The sequence below is a fragment of the Rhincodon typus genome, chromosome 5, assembly GCF_021869965.1.
Source record: "Rhincodon typus isolate 14 chromosome 5, sRhiTyp1.1, whole genome shotgun sequence".
Lineage (NCBI taxonomy): Eukaryota > Metazoa > Chordata > Chondrichthyes > Orectolobiformes > Rhincodontidae > Rhincodon > Rhincodon typus.
In genome coordinates, this window is record NC_063336.1 from 73,674,836 (window position 1) to 73,695,385 (window position 20,550).

The following is a 20,550-nucleotide window of genomic DNA, read 5'->3' on the forward strand; positions in this document are numbered from 1 at the left end:
AGCAGTGTGACAAAACATCTGCAATCAAACATACCAGCTTGGCGAGCAAGTCTATAACCTCATCCACAACCCAAGCAACAACTCTTCTCAAAAACTTGTAAGTTATATTGAATTTGCTGCCAAACACACACTCACATGGTACATGTTAGATCAGAGAAATGCACTGCATTTCTTACCTCAAGTTGTCAAATTACCTTTTTTTTGGCGAATCATCTTAATCAGCAACTCATGGTTTTCTGCCACTACGAACAGTTTCACTTATTTACTCAATTGAAGTGCTTCATGAATTCAATATGCCCATCTAATTTCATTACAACTCCTCTGCTTTCAGAACTGCAACCTGAGAAGCCACATATTTTTCATTTCTGGGACGATTAACTGCAATGGAAGTTGGATTGCTATTGCTGAAAGAACAGGAGAGTTTTGCAACTTGAAAATTAAGTGTAGCATATTGTTAAGCTCTACAATAGAAAATTGGTTTTTTGAGGCAGAAAGAGAATTTGAGACTGAACAGCAGTAAGGATCTTTTAAATGTAGGAAATTCTGCTTGGCAACAACCCTCTGATTAAACACTATCAGTACCACATGCAGTAGAGTCTGCAGACAATAGAAATCATTTCTCTCTCTCTCTTTCTCTCTCTCCTTCTTTCTCTCTGTATGCAGAATATACAGAAAATCCATGAAAGCTTAAAAGGTGAATTAATTGATCAAAATAACCACTGAATTGAAGGATGATTGCCATGCCACGACAGTAACATCACATCAATACAAAAATAAATAGCACTGCCAAAAATTGAAATTGAAAACCTTTTGTCAGGTTATGGTATCAAGACTTACAAAACCAAACTGGATAAATGGAGTTAAAATACAGAGCTGCCCTAATCCAACTGGATGTCAGACCAGGCTCAAGGAACTGGAAAGGGTTCTTGCTGTTCTTATGATCTAACCACAACACAGGGATGAGACCTATATGCCAGATTTTATCTTTACTGTAAGAGTAATACATTGAAAGTTAAAAGAAAAATAACTTTCAACCTTGTGGTTTGGAAATTTCATCTTAGGAATTTTGTTTCCACCCGTAATTTTTGTTAAACCATTCGCTTTTTATCTGTCTTAATTGTGATCAAATGTAGTTTGAGGTTTTGAAGGGGTATAATTTAAGTTGCTTAAATTAGAAATTCTTCTTTCAGTGTTCTTGATAAAGTGAGACTATAAAATTTAGGAGCAGAAGCAGGTCATTCAGCCCATTGACAGTGCTCTACCATTCAATGAGATCATGGTTGATTTGATAATTCTCAACTCTACTTTCTTGCCTTATCCCCTCCATCCTTTATTCCCTTGCTGATTAAAAATCTGTTTATTTCAGCCTTGAATATACTTAATAATCCAATCTGAACAGTCCGCTGCAATAAAGAATCCCACAGATTCACAATCCTCTGAAGGCTGTAGTTAAGTGTGCGACAACAAATGGACTTACTGTTTTAAGTTACGAAAGAAGATGGCATGGTGTCTCAGTGGTTAGCACTGCTGGCTCACAGCACCAGGGACCCGGGTTCGATTCCAGCCTCGGGTGACTGTCCGTGTGGAGTTTGCACATTCTCCCCGTGTCTGCATGGGTTTGCTCAGGTTTCCTCCCACAGTCCAAAGATGTGCAAGTTAGGTGGACTGGCTGTGCTAAATTGCCCGTAGTGTTCAGGGATGTGTAGATTAGGTGCGTTATAGGGGTATGGGTCTGGGTGGGATGCTCTGAGGGTTGGTGTGAACTTATTGGGCTGAAGAGCCTGTTTCCACACTGAAGGGATTCTATGAAGATGGAGAGGAATTGCTTTGAATTTAGTAGCAGTGAGGGAGAAAAATGGGTCATTATGGTAGTGTCATTGGGATTTTATACATTTTCTGGAAACTTGTAGGACATAGAACAGTACAGCACAGTACAGGCCCTTCGGCCCATAATGTTCTGTCAAACTGTTATCCTACGAAGATCAATCTACTCTGCATACCCTACATTTTACTATCCTCTATGTGCCTATCCAAGAGTCGCTTAAAAGTCTCTAAAGTATCTGACTCCACTACCGTTGCCGGTAGCACATTACACACGCCCACCACTCTGTGTGAAGAACCTACCTCTGACATCTCCCCTATAGCTTCCTCCAATCACCTTAAAATTATGCCCCCTCATAATAGTCATTACTGCCCTGGGAAAAAGTCTCTGACTATCCACTCTATGCCTCTCATCATCTTGTAAACCTCTATCAAGTAACCTCTCATCTGTCTTCACTCCAATTAAAAGAGCCCGAGCTCCCTCAAACTTTCCTCATAAGACCTCCCCTCCAGTCCAGGCAGCATCCTGGTAAATCTCCTCTGCACCCTCTCTAAAGCTTCCACATCCTTCCTATAATGAGGTGAGCAGAAATGAACACAATATTCCAAATGTGGTCGAACCTGAGTTTTATAGAGCTGCAGCACAACCTCATGGCTCTTAAACTCAATTCCCCTACCAATGAAAGCCAACACACCATACGCCTTCTTTACAACCCTGACAACTTGGGTAGCAACTTTGAGGGATCTATGGACGTGGACCCCAAGATCCCTCTGTTCCTCCACACTGCCGAGAATCCTGCCATTCTGTATTCCGCATTCTGCATCCTGTATTCTGCATTCAAATTCGAGCTCTCAAAATGAATCACTTCACACTTTTCTGGGTTGAATTCCATCTGCCACTTCTTTGTCCAGCACTGCATCCTTTCAATGTCCCACTGCAACCTACAACAGCCCTCCACAACTCCACTAAACGTCGTGTCATCGGAAAACTTACTAACCCACCCTTCCACTTCCTCATCCAAGTCATTTATAAAGATCACAAAGAGCAGAAGTCCCAGAACGGATCCCTGTAGAACACCACTGGTCACCGAGCTCCAGGCTGAATACTTTCCATCTACCACCCTCTGTCTTCTACTGGACAGCCAGTTTTGTATTCAGACAGCCAAAGGTCCCTGAATCCCATGCCTCCTTACTTTCTGAATGAGCCTACTATGTGGAACCTTATCGAAAGCCTTGCTAAAATCCATATACACTACATCCACTGCTCTGCCTTCATCAATGTGTTTTGTCACATCCTCAAAGAATTCAATAAGGCTTGTGAGGCATGACCTGCCCCTCACAAAGCCATCCTGACTATTTCTAATCAAACTGTGCTTTTCCAAATAATCATAAATACTATCTCTCAGAATCCTCCCCAATAATTTGCCCACCACAGAAGTAAGACTGACTGGTCTGTAATTTCCAGGATTATCCCTATTCCCTTTCTTGAACAAGGGAATGACATTTTCAACCCTTCAATCTTCTGGTACTACTCCAGTGGACAGTGAGGATGCAAAGATCATTGCCAAAGGGGCAGTAACCTCTTCTATTGCTTCCCGTAGTAACCATGGGTATATCCCGTCTGGCCCAGGGCTCTTATCCGTCCTCAGGTTTTTCAAAATTTCTAGCACATCCTCCTTCCTAACATCAACCTGTTCGAGCATATTTGCTTGTTTCATGCTGTCCTCACAAACGTCAAGGTCCTTCTCACTGGTGAATACTGAAGCAAAGTATTCATTAAGGACTTCCCTTACCTCCTCTGACTCCGCACACAAGTTCCCTCCGCTGTCCCTGATTGGCCCTACCCTCAGTCTGGGCATCCTCTTGTTCCTCACATGAATATAGAAAGTCTTGGGGTCTTCCTTGATCCTACCCGCCAAGGTTTTCTCATAACCACTTCTAGCTCTCCTAAGTCCATTCTTCAGTTCCTTCCTGGCTTCCTTGTAGACTTCTCGAGACCTGTCCGATCCTTGCTTCCTCAACCTTACGTAAGCTTCCTTCTTCCTCTTGACTAGGTGTTCAACATGTCTTGTCATCCAAGGTTCCTTCACCTTACCATCCTTCCCTTGCTTCAGTGGGACAAACCTATCCAGTACCTGTAGCAACTGCTCCCTAAACAACCTCCACATTTCTGTTGTGCATTTCCCTGAGAACGTCTGATCCCAGTTGATGCTCTGTGGTTCTTGCCTCATAGCATTGTAATTCCCCCTCCCCCAATTAAATACTTTCCCATACTGTCTGCTCCTATCCCTCTCCATGACTGTAGTAAAGGTCAGGGAGTTGTGATCATTATCACCGAAATGCTCTCTCACCGAGAGATCTGACACCTGGCCTGGTTCATTGCCAAGCACCAAATCCAATAATGGCCTCCCCTCTAGTCGGCCTATCTACATATTGAGTCAGAAATCCTTCCCGGACACACCTGACAAAATCTGCTCCATCCAAACTATTGGCACTTAGGAGGTTCCATCAATAATAGGAAAGTTGAAGTCACCCACGACAACAACCGTATTACTTCTGCACCTTTCCAAAATCTGCCTCCCAATCTGTTTCTCAGTGTATCTGTTGCTATTAGGGGCTCTACAGAAAACTCCGAATAAAGTGACTGCTCCTTTCCAGTTTGACTTCCACCCATACTGACTCCGTGGAGAAACCCTCCTCCATAACCTCCCTTTCTGCAGCTGTGATACCATCCCTGATTAGCAATGCCACTCCCCAAACTGTTTTACCTCCCTCCTCATTTCTTTTGAAACATCTATACCCCAGTACATCCAACAACCATTCCTGCCCCTGTGTTATCCAAGTCTCCATAATGGCCACAACATCGCAGTTCCAAGTACTGATCCATAATTTGTTCAACAGTGTGCATTATTATTGGTGTACTCATCACTGTTAAGCCATGACAATCTCCACTCAAGTCTCCACAAAGCTGAAATCCCTCATCCTGGGAAATCTTCTCTTGCAATCCCTCTAAAGTCTTGCCACTCTTCCTAAAGTGATTTGCAGAATTGAACACAATACTCCAGCTGAGGCCAAGCCAACAATATGTAACAGTCAGCAGCATGACTGCCTTGGTGTTGTACACTACATCTACAATAAAGTCAAATTCATGCATTCCTGTTTGGCAGCATTCTGAACTTGCTCTGACACTTTCAAAGATGTGTGTGTTTACAGAAGGGAGGTAATATTTAATGCAATTCACTGTGCCTCATTCAGGCATTCTGCTCCAAAACTCGGGCAAGAGAATTCTGCCAGTGACTTGGAGTCGGTCTTTTGTCCACCCTCTTAACTATGATCAAATATTACTTTTAGCAGGGAAGCAAATCATATTTATTTAACATGTTTTAGTAATCTGGCTGCTGCTCAATGTGAAACGTAATCGAAAGAAAAAAACACCGGTCTGTTTCCAAATTCATAGCCATAACTATTAAATTGTACTATTTACAGTCTCACATAAAACAGCGAATGGGAAATCTATCCAATACCTAATTAATCATAAGATGTAGGTTTAGTCGACATTTACAAAGGATGAAGTGTTCGCCTCATTGAAGATCTTTCCTTTTTCAAATACAATTTCAATTGATTTATTCTCTTCATTTAACTTTCAGATTCATACTTTTATTTTGCACAGTAAGAGGCCCTTTGGCTTACTATATCTGTGTGGATCATGTTGCCATTTTAAACTAATCTTGTCTGCCTCCACATGGTCCACATTCCTCTATTTGCTGCCCGTTCATGTCTCTTACTAAATGCCTCTTATACTTTACTATCGTATCTGCTTCTACAAGCTCACCTGGCAGCGTGTTCCAGGCACCTACTTCCCTCACACAACGTCTTTGAACTTCCCCCTCTCACCTTAAACCTATGCCCCTCATAATTTTATATACTTCCATCAGGTAGCTTCTCAGCCTCCAATGCTCTCCAGAAAACAATGGAAATTTGTCCAACTGCTCCCAGTACCTAATATACTCCAATCCAGGCAACATTCGGGTAAACCTCTTGTGCACCCTCTCCAAAGTCTCCACATCTTTCCTGTAGTGTGATGACCAGAACTGTGCAGAACCAGAAACAGTACTCCATATGTGACTTTATTAAAGTCTTATACAGTTGCACCATGACCTGCCAACTTTTACAATCAATGCCGCCGCTGATGAACAAAGAACAAAGAACAAAGAATAAAGAATAAAGAAAATTACAGCACAGGAACAGGCCCTTCGGCCCTCCAAGCCTGCGCTGATCCAGATCCTCTATCTTAACTTGTCAACTATTTTCCAAGGATCTGTATCCCTCTGCTTCCTGCCCATTCATGTATCTGTCTAGATACATCTTAAATGATGCTATCGTGCCCGCCTCTACCACCTCCGCTGGCAACGCGTTTCAGGCACCCACCACCCTCTGCGTAAAGAACTTTCCTCGCATATCTCCCTTAAATTTTTCCCCTTTCACCTTGAAATCGTGACCCCTAGTAATTGAGTCCCCAACTCTGGGAAAAAGCTTCTTGCTATCCACCCTGTCTATACCTCTCATGATTTTGTAGACCTCAGTCAGGTCCCTCCTCAACCTCCGTCTTTCTAATGTAAATAATCCTAATCTACTCAACCTCTCTTCATAGCTAGTGCCCTCCATACCAGGCAACATCCTGGTGAACCTCCTCTGCACCCTCTCCAAAGCATCCACATCCTTTTGGTAATGTGGCGACCAGAACTGTATGCAGTATTCCAAATGTGATCAAACCAAAGTCCTATACAACTGCAACATGACCTGCCAACTCTTGTATTCAATACCCCGTCCAATGAATGAAAGCATGCCGTATGTCTTCTTGACCACTCTATTGACCTGCGTTGCCACTTTCAGGATACAATGGACCTGAACACTCAGATCTCTCTGTGCAACAATTTTCCCCAGGGCTTTTCCATTTACCGTATAGTTTGCTCTTGATTTGGATCTTCCAAAATGCATCACCTCGCATTTGCCTGGATTGAACTCCATCTGCCATTTCTCCGCCCAACTCTCCAATTTATCTATATTCTGTTGCATTCTCCAACAGTCCCCTTCATTATCTGCTACTCCACCAATCTTAGTGTCATCTGCAAACTTGCTAATCAGACCATCTATACCTTCCTCCAGATCATTTATGTATATCACAAACAACAGAGGGCAAGCATACCATATTCTTGCACTATATTGATCAATTGATATGTAAATAATTCATCACATAAAAACTTGAATTCTGGAGGAAGCTAAGCACTAAATTCAGTACACATTCAGCAAACACACAAGATGATCTTATACTCAGAATAATCTTTATTTAGATAGGCAAAATCAATTACTTCAGATATAGTACTTAATCTATTTGATTCTCTTAATGCATATCCCAGTACTTATCCCAGTCTATCCATCCCAATGCATCTGCCCCGATATATTGGTCCCATATTCATTCCAGTATTTGACTGGTAAATTCCTTCCCACTTTTATCCTATTGTACCTACTCCAGTGTTTATCCTGATGTATCTATCTCAGTGTATTTGATCCTATGGTTATTCTAGTATATTCATCCGTGTGTCCATCCCCAATGTCTATCCCCAATGTTTCTGCCCCAGTGTTAATCCCAGTGCATCTGTCCCTGTGAATATCCCACAACCTTTTTAAAAATTATTCATTTGTGGAACGTGGGTTCGCTGGTCAACATTACATTGGCCATTCCAGGTTGCCCTTGAGAAGATGGTGGTGAGCTGCCTTCTTGAAGCACTGCAAACTACCTGCTCTGGGTTGACCCACAATGCCATTGGGGAGGGAATTCAAGGATTTTGATCCAGTGACAATGAAGGAATGGCAATATAATTCCAAGTCAGGATGGTAAGTGGCTTAGAGGGGAACTTGAAGGCGGTGATGTTCCCATATATCTGCTGCCCTTGTCCTTCTTGATGGAAGTGGTCGTGGGTTTGGAAGGTGCTATCTGAGAATCTATGGTGAATTTCTGCAGTTCATCTTGCAGATAGTACACACTGTTGCTACTGAGTGTTAGTGGTGGAAGGAGTGAATGCTTATGGATATAGTACCAATCAAGCGGGCTACTTTGTCCTGGATGCTCTCAAGCTCCTAGAATGTTGTTGGGGCCGCACTCATCCAGGCAAATGGGCAGTATTTCATCACACCCCTGACTTGTGCCTTGTAGATGGTGGACAGGCTTTGGGGAGTCATGAGTTTGGTTAGAACATAGAACATAGAACATAGAACATTACAGCGCAGTACAGGCCCTTCGGCCCTCGACGTTGCGCCGACCTGTGAAACCAATCTGAAGCCCATCTAACCTAAACTATTCCATTATCATCCATATGTTTATCCAATGACCATTTAAATGCCCTTAAAGTGGGCGAGTCTACTATTGTTGCAGGCAGGGCATTCCACGCCCTTACTACTCTCTGAGTAAAGAACCTACCTCTGACATCTGTCCTATATCTATCACCCCTCAATTTAAAGCTATGTCCCCTCGTGCTAGCCATCACCATCCGAGGAAAAAGGCTCCCACTGTCCACCCGATCTAATCCTCTGATCATCTTGTATGTCTCTATCAAGTCACCTCTTAACCTTCTTCTCTCTAACGAAAACAGCCTCAAAACCCTCAGCCTTTCCTCATAAGACCTTCCCTCCATACCAGGCAACATCCTGGTAAATCTCCTCTGCACCCTTTCCAATGCTTCCACATCCTTCCTATAAAGCGGTGACCAGAACTTTACGCAATACTCCAAGTGCGGCCGCACCAGAGTTTCGTACAGCTGCAACATGACCTCATGGCTCCGAAACTCAATCCCTCTACCAATAAAACCTAACACACTGTACGCCTTCTTAACAACGCTATCAACCTGGGTGGCAACTTTCAGTGATCTATGCACATGGACACCGAGATCTTTCTGCTCATCCACACTACCAAGAATCTTACCATTAGCCCAGTACTCTGTATTCCTGTTACTCCTTCCAAAGTGAATCACCTCACACTTTTCCGCATTAAACTCCATTTGCCACCTCTCAGCCCAGCTCTGCAGCTTATCTATGTCCCTCTGTAACCTGCAACATCCTTCCGCACTATCCACAACTCCACCAACTTTGGTGTCATCCGCAAATTTACTAACCCATCCTTCTACACCCTCATCCAGGTCATTTATAAAAATGACAAACAGGATGGCCCCAAAACAGATCCTTGAGGTACACCACTAGTAACTGAACTCCAGGATGAACATTTCCCATCAACCACCACCCTCTGTCTTCTTACAGCTGGCCAATTTCTGATCCAAACCGCTCAATCACCCTCAATCCCATGCCTCCGTATTTTCTGCAATAGCCTACCATGGGGAACCTTATCAAACGCTTTAATGAAATCCAAATACACCACATCAACCGCTTTACCCTCATCCACCTGTTTGGACACCTTCTCGAAGAACTCAATAAGGTTTGTGAGGCACGACCTACCCTTCACAAAACCGTGTTGACTATCCCTAATCAAATTATTCCTTTCTAGATGATTATAAATCCTATCTCTTATAATCCTTTCCAACACTTTACCCACAACCGAAGTAAGGCTCACTGGTCTATAATAACCAGGGTTGTCTCTACTCCCCTTCTTGAACAAGGGGACAACATTTGCTAGTCTCCAGTCTTCTGGCACTATTCCTGAAGACAATGACGACATAAAGATCAAAGCCGAAGGCTCTGCAATCTCCTCTCGAGCTTCCCAGAGAATCCTAGGATAAATCCCATCCGGCCCAGGGGACTTATCTATTTTCACACCTTCCAGAATTGCTAACACCTCCTCCTTATGAACCTCAATCCCGTCTAGTCTAATAGACTGTATCTCAGTATTCTCCTCAACTACATTGTCTTTTTCCTGCGTGAATACTGACGAAAAATATTCATTTAGCACCTCTCCTATCTCTTCGAACTCCACGCACAACTTCCCACTACTGTCCTTGACCGGCCCCAATCTTACTCTAGTCATTCTTTTATTCCTGACATACCTATAGAAAGCTTTAGGGTTTTCCTTGATCCTACCTGCTAAAGACTTCTCATGTCCCCTCCTGGCTCTTCTTAGCTCTCTCTTTAGGTCCTTCCTGGCTAACTTGTAACTCTCAAGCGCCCTCACTGAGCCTTCACGCCTCATCACTACATAAGCCTCCTTCTTCCTCTTGACAAGAAATTCAACTTCTTTAGTAAACCACGGTTCCCTCGTTCGACCACTTCCTCCCTGCCTGACAGGTACATACTTCTCAAGGACATGCAGTAGCTGTTCCTTGAACAAGCTCCACATTTCAATTGTGCCCAGCCCCTGCAGTTTCCTTCTCCATCCTATGCATCCTAAATCTTGCCTCATCGCCTCATAGTTGCCTTTCCCCCAGCTATAACTCTTGCCCTGCGGTATATACCGATCCCTTTCCATCGCTAAAGTAAACGTAACCGAATTGTGGTCACTATCACCAAAGTGCTCTCCTACCTCCAAATCTAACACCTGGCCTGGTTCATTACCCAGTACCAAATCCAATGTGGCCTCGCCTCTTGCTGGCCTATCTACACACTGTGTCAGGAAACCCTCCTGCACACATTGGACAAAAACTGACCCATCTGAAGTACTCGAACTATAGCGTTTCCAGTCAATATTTGGAAAGTTAAAGTCCCCCATAACAACTACCCTGTTACTTTCGCTCCTATCCAGAATCATCTTTGCAATCTTTTCCTCTACATCTCTGGAACTTTTCAGAGGCCTATAGAAAACTCCCAACAGGGTGACCTCTCCTTTCCTGGTTCTAACCTCAGCCCATACTACCTCAGTAGACGAGTTGTCATCAAACGTCCTTTCTGCCACCGTAATACTGTCCTTGACTAACAATGCCACACCTCCCCCTCTTTTACCACCTTCCCTGATCTTACTGAAACATCAAAACCCCGGAACCTGCAACAACCATTCCTGTCCCTGCTCTATCCATGTCTCCGAAATGGCCACAACATCGAAGTCCCAGGTATCAACCCATGCTGCAAGTTCACGCACCTTATTCCGGATGCTCCTGGCATTGAAGTAGACACACTTCAAACCACCTTCCTGCCTGCCGGTACACTCCTGCGACCTTGAAACCTTATTTATAACCTCACTACTCTCAACCTCCTGTACACCGGAGCTACAATTCAGGTTCCCACCCCCCTGTTGAATTAGTTTAAACCCTACCGAAGAGCATTAGCAAATTTCCCCCCCCAGGATATTGGTACCCCTCTGGTTCAGGTGTAGACCATCCCGTTTGTAGAGGTCCCACCTACCCCAGAATGAGCCCCAATTATCCAGGTATCTGAATCCCTCCCTCCTGCACCATCCCTCTAGCCACGTGTTCAACTGCTCTCTCTCCCTATTCCTCGCCTCGCTAGCACGTGGCACTGGTAACAAACCAGAGATAACAACTCTGTTTGTTCTAGCTCTAAGCTTCCACCCTAGCTCCTTGAATTTCTGCCTTAAGTCCCCATCCCTTTTCCTACCTATGTCGTTGGTGCCTATGTGGACCACGACTTGGGGCTGCTCCCCCTCCCCCTTAAGGATCCCGAAAACACGATCCGAGACATCACGGACCCTGGCACCTGGGAGGCAACACACCAACCGTGAGTCTCTCTCGTTCCCACAGAATCTCCTATCTGTCCCCCTAACTATGGATTCCCCAATGACTAATGCTCTCCTCCTCTCCGCCCTTCCCTTCTGAGCAACAGGGACAGACTCTGTGCCAGAGACCTGTACCCCATGGCTTACCCCTGATAAGTCGTCCCCCCCACAGTATCCAAAACAGTATACTTGTTTTTGAGGGGAATGGCCACAGGGGATCCCTGCACTGTCTGCCTGTTACTCGCCACAGTATTCCTAGCCTCTGACCTGCTCTTGTCGCCACTGTGTTTATGTTGAGTTTCTGATCGATGATAACTCCCAGGATGGGGAGGCGATGGCCTCGTGATATTATCGCTGGACTGTTAATCTAGAGACCCAGATTCGAATTCTGCCACTGCAGATGGTGGAATTTGAATTCAATAAAATATCTGGATATAAGATTCTAATGATCACCATGAATCCATTGTTGATTGTCAGGAAAAACCCATCTGGTTCACTGATGTCATGTCATCCTTACGTTACCTGGCCTGTATGTGACTCCAAACCCACAGCAATGTGGTTGACTCTGAACTGCCCTCTGGAATGGGCAATAAATGCTACCCAGCCAGCAACGCCCTCATCCCTTTAATGAATAAAAAAAATTGCTGATAGTGGGGGATTCAGGATAGCAGCATCACTGAGTGTCAAGGACTGGAGGTTAGACTGTTTCTTACTGGTGATGGTCATAGCCTGGCATTTGTTTGATGCAAATGTTACTTGCCACTTGTCAGCCCAAGCCTGGATATTGTCCAAACCTTGTTGCATTTGCACATGGACTGCTTCAGTATCTCAGGAGTCACAAATGGTGCTGAACATTATGCAATCATTGGTGATCATCCGCACTTTTGACCTTATGATGGATGGAATGTCTTTGGAGGCGGCATGGTTGCTCAGTGGGCAGCTCTGCTGCCTCACGGAACCAAGGACCCGAGTTCGATTCCAGCCTTGAGCAACTGTCGATGTGGAGTTTACACATTCTCCCCGTGTCTGTGTGGGTTTCCTCTGGGTGCTCCGGTTTCTTCCCACAATGCAAAGATGTGCAAGCAAGGTGGATTGGCCATGCTAAATTTCCTATCAAGTCCAGGGATATAGAGGTGAGGTGGATTAGCAATGGGAAATGCAGAGGAATAGGTGGAGGGTGGGTCTAGGTGGGATGTTCTTCAGAGGGCCGGTGTGGACCAATGGGCCGAATGGCCAGTTTACACACTGTTGGGGTTCTAAGAAGTCTATGAAACAGCTGAAGATGGTTGGGTCGAGGACACTGGCCTGAGGAACTCCTGCAGAGATGTCCTGGAGCTTAGGTGACTGATCTCCAATAAACTACAACCATCTTCCTATGTGTCAGGTATCACTCTAACCATTGGAGAGTTTTCGACTGATATCCATCGATTCCAGTTTTGGTAGAGCCCCTTGATACATTTGGCCGAATGCAGCCTCGATGTCAAGGGCTGTCACTCTCACCTCACCTCTGGAATTCAGCTCTTTTGTCAGTGTTTAAACCAAGGCTGTGTTGAGGTCCAGAGCTGAGTGGTCCTGTCAGAACCCAAACTAGGCGTCATTGAACAGGTTATTACTGAACAGGTGCTGCTTGATAGCACTGCTGATGATACCTTCCATCATTTTACTGATGATCAAGAGTAGACTGATGGCATAATAATTGGCCAGGTTGCATTTGTCCTGCTTTTTACGTACAGTACACATTTGGACATTTTTCCATATTGTTCGGTAAGTGCCAGTGTTGTAACTGTACTGGAACAGCTTGGCTCGGGGAGCAGCAAGTTCAGGAACACAAGTCTTCAGTACTATTGCTGGAATGTCGTCAGGACCTGTAGCCTCTGCAGTATCCAGTGTCTCCAACTGTTTCTTGATATCAGGTGGAGTGAATCGAATTGCCGAAGACTGGCATCTGTAGCTCTGGGAGCCAGTGGAGCAGGCCGAGACGGAACATCCACTTAGCACTTCTGGCTGGATATTGCTGCAAAAGCTTCAGCCTTTTCTTTTGCACTGATGTGCTGGGCTCTTCCACTATTGAGAACAGGGATATTTGTGGAGCCTCCTCCTCCAGTGAGGTATTTAATTGTCCACCACTGTTCACGACTGGCTGTGGCAGGACTGCGGTGCTTAGATCTAATCAGTTGGTTGTGGGATCGCATAGCTCTGTCTATCACTTGCTGCTTTCGCTGTTTGGCGTGCAAGTAGTCCTGCTGGTGGCTTCACCAGGTTGACATTTCATCATCAGGTATGACTGATGCAGCTCCTGGCATGCCCTCCTGCACTGTCCATTGAACCAGGGTTGATCCCCTGACTCGATGGTAATGGTTGAGTGGGGGATATGCTGGGCTGTGAGGTTACAGATTGTGGAGTACAATTCTGCTGCTATTGATGGCCTACAGTGCCTCATGGATGTCCAATCTTGAGCAGCTAGATATGTTTGAAGTCTGTCCTGTTTAGCACAGTGATAGTGCCACACTACACGATGAAGATTATTCTCAAAGCAAAGGTGAGACTTCACCTTCACAAGGACTGTGCAGTGGTCACTCTTACCGATACTGTCACGGACAGATGCGTCTGCAGCTGGCAGATTGGTAAGAATGAGGTTAAGTATGCTTTTCCCTCTTGTTGGTTCCCTCACCACCTGCCATAGTCGCAGTCTAGCAGCTATGTCTTTTAGGACTCAACCAGCTCAATCAGCAGTATTGCTGTCGAGGCACTCTTGGTGGCGGACATTGAGATCCCCCATCAAGAGTACATTTTGTGCCCTTGTCATCCTCAGTGCTTTCCCTAAATGTTGCTCAACATGGAAGAGTACCAGTTCATCAACTGAGAGCGAACAGTATGCAGTAATCGGCAGTAAGTTTCCTTACTCATGTTTAACCTGGAGCCACAAGACTTCATGGAGTCAGGAGTCAATGTTGAGGACTCCCAGAGCAACTTCCTCCCGACTGTATACCATTGTGCCGCCACCTCTGCTGGGTCTGTCCTGCCAGTGGGACAGGACATATCTAGGGACGGTGATGGTGGTGTCTGGGACATTGTCCATCAGGTACGATTCAGTGAGAATGACTATGTCACGTTGTTGCTTGACTAGGCTGTGAGACAGTTCTCCTAATTTTGGCATTAGCCCCCAGATGCTAGTAAGGAGGACTCTGCAGGATCGACAAGGCTGTTTCTGCCATTGCCTTTCCGATGCCTAGTTCGTTGCCAGGTGGTCCGTCCATTTTCACTTCTTTGAGACTTGTAGTGATGGGTACAACTGAATGGCTTGCCAGTCCATTTCAGAGGGCAATTGAGAGTCAACCTTATTGTTGTGGATCTGTAGTCACATGTTAGCCAGGCACGATGAGAATAGCAGATTTCCCTCCCTGAAGGATATTAGTGAACCAGATGGGTTTTTCCGATAATTGACAGTGATTTCATGGTCATCAGTAGATTCTTAATTCCAGATATTCCAAAAAATTGAATTCAAATTCCACCATCTGCCGTGGCAGAATTCAAACCTGGGTCCCCAGAACATTCTTCAGAACATATCTGGATTATTAGTCCCGCAATAATATCACTAGGCCATCACCTTCCCCATTATCCTGATGTTTTTGCCCCAGTGTTAATTCCAGTGTGTCTGTTCCAGGACTTATACCAGTCTATCACCATGCTTATCCTGGTTTCTCTGTTCTAGTACGATGTTTTAATTTGTTCCTAGGATGTAGGTATTATATTATTTGCCCATTTCTAATTGTTGAGAGTTAAATGCATCGCTGTGGTTCTGGAGTCACATGTAGACTAGATTGGGAAAGGATGGCAGATTTCTTTTCCTAAAGATCATTAGTGAACCAGATGGGTTTTTACAACAACTGATGGTGGTTACATATCTACCATTAGGTCAGCTTTTTCTTATTGAATTCAATAAAAGATGAAAGTAAAATTTCACCATTTGACATGGTGGGATTCCAAATCCAATCCTCAGCCTCTAGCTCTGGATCACTAGTTACATTACCATTATGCCACTGCAAGTATTTATGATGGTTTATCTATGCCACTGTTTGTCCCAGTTTACCTGTCCCAGTATTGCTCTCCATTTATCTGTCCCAGTATTTATCTTCATCTAACCTAGTTTAATAATCCTAGTGATTAACTGGGTTTAACTCTCCCAGTTTTTACTCTGATTTTTCAATCCCTCTTTTTGTCCCGGGATATCCATATCATTGACGGAATGTGATTTTTCCTGGTATCCAGGTTTGGTTTGATGACTGCATATGTATTCACAGAGGCAATATTAAGGCCAGTAGAAATTGTCAACTCTTACCTTTCTCACTGACACTTTCACTTTCAAGTTCCACATCTTCACAGCTGGTGTATTCTGGGGTAGATGCTCCTTCTTCCTCAGAGCTACTGACTGACATTTGTCTTTTCTTTCCAATCTTTTTCACTCGATGTGGTTTTGGTGGGGGTGGTCGGATGGATTCTGACTGGTCAGAACTGAGTGAATCATTCCGCAGCATGGTTTCATTCCTCTCCCGCTTTGTTCGAATCACAGCAGAACTGGGATCCAGGTTCTTCTTGTGGGCATTGTAATCCTTCACCTCCAAGTGTTCTGCAGGAACTGGGCTCCGCCTCGATGTGGGGGTGCTCTGACTACTCAAATGCGGCTGTCTTGAGATAGCTGTTTGTACATCTACAGTCTTCTCCACAGGGTATTTCCGCTCTTGAATCCCCAGTTGCTGAGTCCTTCTTGGCAAGTGGTCCTCTACTTCTTGACCTTCCTCTGCATCAGTCTGGGGCACAGATACATCACTGTGCCTTCTTTCATGCCGTGCTCTTGACACTTTAGCATGCATACGCATCTGTTGCTCCTCCAGTTGAGGTTTAACAGGACACCTTGCCAGGTTGGGGTCACTCTTATACAAATTCTGATACTCCTCTTCAATCTTTTGTTTTTCCTCATCTGCCATCGTTTCCCCTTCTATTTTCTCACCCATATCCTGATAGTCCTGTGAACGACCTTTCTCTAAGCGCCGATTTTCTCGCCGCTCCCTGTGATGCTCTCGTTCATCAGTTGGCCTCTCACCTTGCTGAAAGGATGGCTTTGATCCATGTTTCCGTTGACCTTTGAGTCCTTTTCCATTCTGTTCCGAAGCCAATGAACTCTTCTTCCTGCAAAGATCATTAACAATGTGTCACTATGTTGCACCAAGTGTTTCATTTTTATAGTAAGATTGGGACAATAAACGGCAAAGTAAAATCGATAACAAGAAAAACAAGCTAGTGATATGGATACCTTTAATAACAATACCAATGTGAGAAACTATGGTAAATCAAGTTTATATTAAAATATCAATCAATTCAATTTTTTAAAACAAAACCAGCAATTTACTCACCCCATGGAAGTAAAGACCAATATTTGTCATCCTTCCCAAACTGCCTACAAATGGCCATTTCAGAGGACAGTTAAGAGTCAACCACATTACTGTGGGTCTGGAGTCATGTGTAGGACAGACCAGGTTAAAGTCCCTGAAGGACTTCAGTGAACCAGATATGATTTTATCGTTTCATGGTCACCATCACAAGATGAGCTTTCAATTTCAGATTACTGAACTGAATTTAAATTCGATCAGTTGCCGTGGTGAGATTCAAACCCATGTTGCCAGAGTATTACGCCTAGACCTCTATGGGACACATTCTCCAAATTGGGCCTTGGGGAGGGAATCTGTAAGTAGATCCAACAGCTCTACACAACAAACATCAGTAGGGTAGTCTCAATCAATGGGTGGAAGCAGAAAGCCTCCTAATCAGATCTGGAGTCAGGCAGGGCTACACCCTCTCTCCTGCTTGTTTGTATTTTGCATGGAGCCTTTTGCTGAGTCCATCATCTGGAAGGATACCATCCTGACTATCCCAGACAGCAGAGACCTGCACGTCAAAGCCTCTCTACACTTAGATGACATTGCCATTTTCTGCTCGGATGCACCGTTATGAGTACCTGCGACCAGTTTGATCTGGCCTTGGAAGCCAAGTTAAATTGAGGGAAGAGCAAGGCTATGCTCTTTGGGAACTGGGATGATCAATCTCCTTCACCACCAGGCCAGATTACCTGAGGGTGCTAGGAATATGATTTGGAGTGGCCTGGGCATGTGTCAAAACTTCGGAAGAGTGTATCACCAAGATAAGACAAAAACCAAGCATGTGAAAGCACAGATCCCTCTTCATTGGAGGTTAAAACTTAGTCATCAGGTGTGAGGTACTCTCTGCGTCGCAGTATGTGGCTCTACAGCAGTCACCCAAGCCATCTTCCATTTTGTCTAGAAGTCAAAGAACAGACAGTGTCTGCAGGGTTATCCTGTACAAAGCTGTGGATGTATGGGGCTGCATGTGTGGGGGTACGTGTAGGGAGGTTTTACCTGTCCTTAGTGTTGTGGACAAAGTCAGAAATCATACAACACCAGGTTATAGTCCAACAGTTTTATTTGAAATCACAACCTTTCGGATTGCTGCAACTTCCTGATGAAGGAGCAGCGCTCCGAAATGTTGTGAAGAAGCAGTGTTCCAAAAACTTGTGATTTCAAATAAACCTGGTGTCATGCGACTTCTGACTTTGCCCACCCGAGAGTTCAACACTGGCACCTCCACATCATGGCTACTTTGATGTTGTGAATGATGGGTCTGGCCACGAAGCAGAACTCTCCAGGTAGTTACATTCTTCCATATTATCTATCCCTTGTGAAAAAAAAATTACAAAATAAAACACCTTTGACCACAAGCCCATCAGGCAGAGATCAGCATATAACATCCTCAAGATTATGCACGAAAAAGAGAGGGATTGATCCTGTTGATGGTTCCCTGAGTAGACTGTCAAAGTCATTTCGCAGAATGCCTCATCACCATAACTTACCACCAAGGCATACCTTGGATGGTGGTGAGAAGTGCACTACCCATCAGATCTTTCAAGCATACCAGACTCTCTCCGCCACCCCACACTGCCCTCAAAGTGGCTGCAGTGGTGTAGTGACTGTCATACAGCACCTTCTGGAATGTGCCTTTGCAAAGAAGGTCTGCAGAGAGATGCAATGGGTTTTGTTAAAGCTTGAACCAAGTGGTTTTTTTTGACGCAGGACTTTGTATTCTACAGGCTGTCCCTCAGGAAGCACACTGAGACAAATATCAACTGTGCCTGGAGCACAATCAACTCTGTGAAAGTCTGCGCAAAGCTTGCTCTTCCTGTGCAAATAGTTGACATTGGCCAAATGTTGCAGATTGGCACATTCTATGGTGCAGGACTACATGCTGAGGGGTGCACTAAAGCTTGTGGCAGCTGCCGCCAAGGTGCAGTGCGGAAAGACTACTGTCTAAAATCTTTCAGCCAAAGTATAATAAAAGTTCATTAAGTTTCAAGATATCCTCATAGCCTTAATGGGAATATAAATAGTTCCATGTTTAGAAAATGGCTTTTCTGTTGCAACTGGATTGAAGCTGTAATGAGGAATATCAAAATTCAACTGTATTTCCTCCAAAGTTTGGACTGGTGTGTTTTTGATCTTTGCACTTACAGATAATTTATGAATAAATAATATCTTTGCAATAGAAAAAAATTCCTGGGCTCTGGGCCATGGATCCAGTAACATAACCATTATCCCATCGTTTCCACCAACATAAAATGAATAAGGTTCATGCATTCCTCATGACAACAGCACATGTGAATTGGCTGGAGTAATATTGGACGGGACTGGACCATTTAAAGCAAAACTAAACCATCCATTTGAAGGCACTCAGAGCCTGAATTGAGGTGCAATGTGGGGGTGGTCACAGCCTTGCCTCTTGACATTCCTGCACACCTCTGCTCGGCATGCCCCACCATGTACAGCCCCTGCAATCACTGTCTATGGCCTGGATCACTTCAGGGCCTCCGATGCCCATCATTTCCAGTAGCAGGCATTAGCTTCCAAGAGACACTGCTTTCTCAAACAGCCACTGTCTCTGGATTGGTTGCTGATCTCGGGGGATGGGGGGACAGGAGGGGGGAGAGAGAGAGAGAGAGAACACATCCGCAATAGGGTCCTTGATCCTGGGCAAAGCCCATTACTGATTACATGCAAGTACATACTGATTCCAGTGAGCCTTCATGGAAGAGGCTATAACAGCCTTGCTGTGACTCTGCAGGTGACAGGCAAAACCCCAAAATCCTGCATAAAAGCCTCCAAGACTGTCATTACATTGATGGAAAGCTGCAACTGATTCAGAATCCAGTTGTGATCTTACTTCCAACAGTTCACAGTAATCTTGCTGCATGCTGGTCACGAGACCCCACCTACAATGATGCCACCACACCCATCTTATGCTTGTATTCGCTGTTAGTGCACAGGCTGATGAGCATCTGTGACAGACTGGCCTCAGAAGCCAAAATAATCACGGCGAGAGGGAGCTTATGTTCTTTGGGAACTGGGCTGCCCCTTTAACTACCAGATCAGATGACCCAAAGGTGCTTGCGATATGGTTCAAAAGGGCTATGGTGTGCATTAAGATTAAACAAAAGCCAAGCATTAAGGAGTGCCTCTCTGGACATTAGGTGCAAAATGTTTGCAGGTCTGGCCCATTCCCTAAACCTGAGTTATAGCTTTATCTGTAGGTCGCAAATTGACTGTGTTCCTGTGGAAACAATGTATGAAACTCTACACAAATGGGAAATAAACATACAGTGCCCAACTTTGCCCTTAGCCTGATGGGCAACTTTGTCTGTGGCAGTTTCAGATATCCTATCAGAATGTTCCCTGAGCAGACTGTCAATCATTTGGCTGAATGCCTCATTTTTCAACAATCACCTTAGCACTTCCTGTCAGATCCTACAACAGCGCAAGAGATTCTCCTCTCCACATATTCCCCTCAAGATGGCTGCGGAGGTAAACAAACTGATGACTTCTGGACTGAAGGCGGGAAGTTGATGGTGGAGAGTTGTTTTTTGATTGGAGGTCTGTGACCAGAGGTGTTCCACAAGGATCAGTACTGGGTCCACTTTCATCATTTACACAAATGAC

The 20,550-nt window shown here is 44.6% G+C and overlaps 1 protein-coding gene across 1 annotated transcript in view; it reads right to left on the reverse strand.

Annotated features, from left to right (window-relative positions):
* Positions 1–20,550, reverse strand: part of LOC109919852 (regulating synaptic membrane exocytosis protein 1-like) — a 424,455-nt gene that overhangs the window by 313,513 nt on the left and 90,392 nt on the right. The window contains exon 4 of the mRNA XM_048597070.1: positions 15,831–16,678. Within this exon, the coding sequence (XP_048453027.1) occupies positions 15,831–16,678 (848 nt within the window). The remainder of the gene's footprint in view (positions 1–15,830; positions 16,679–20,550) is intronic.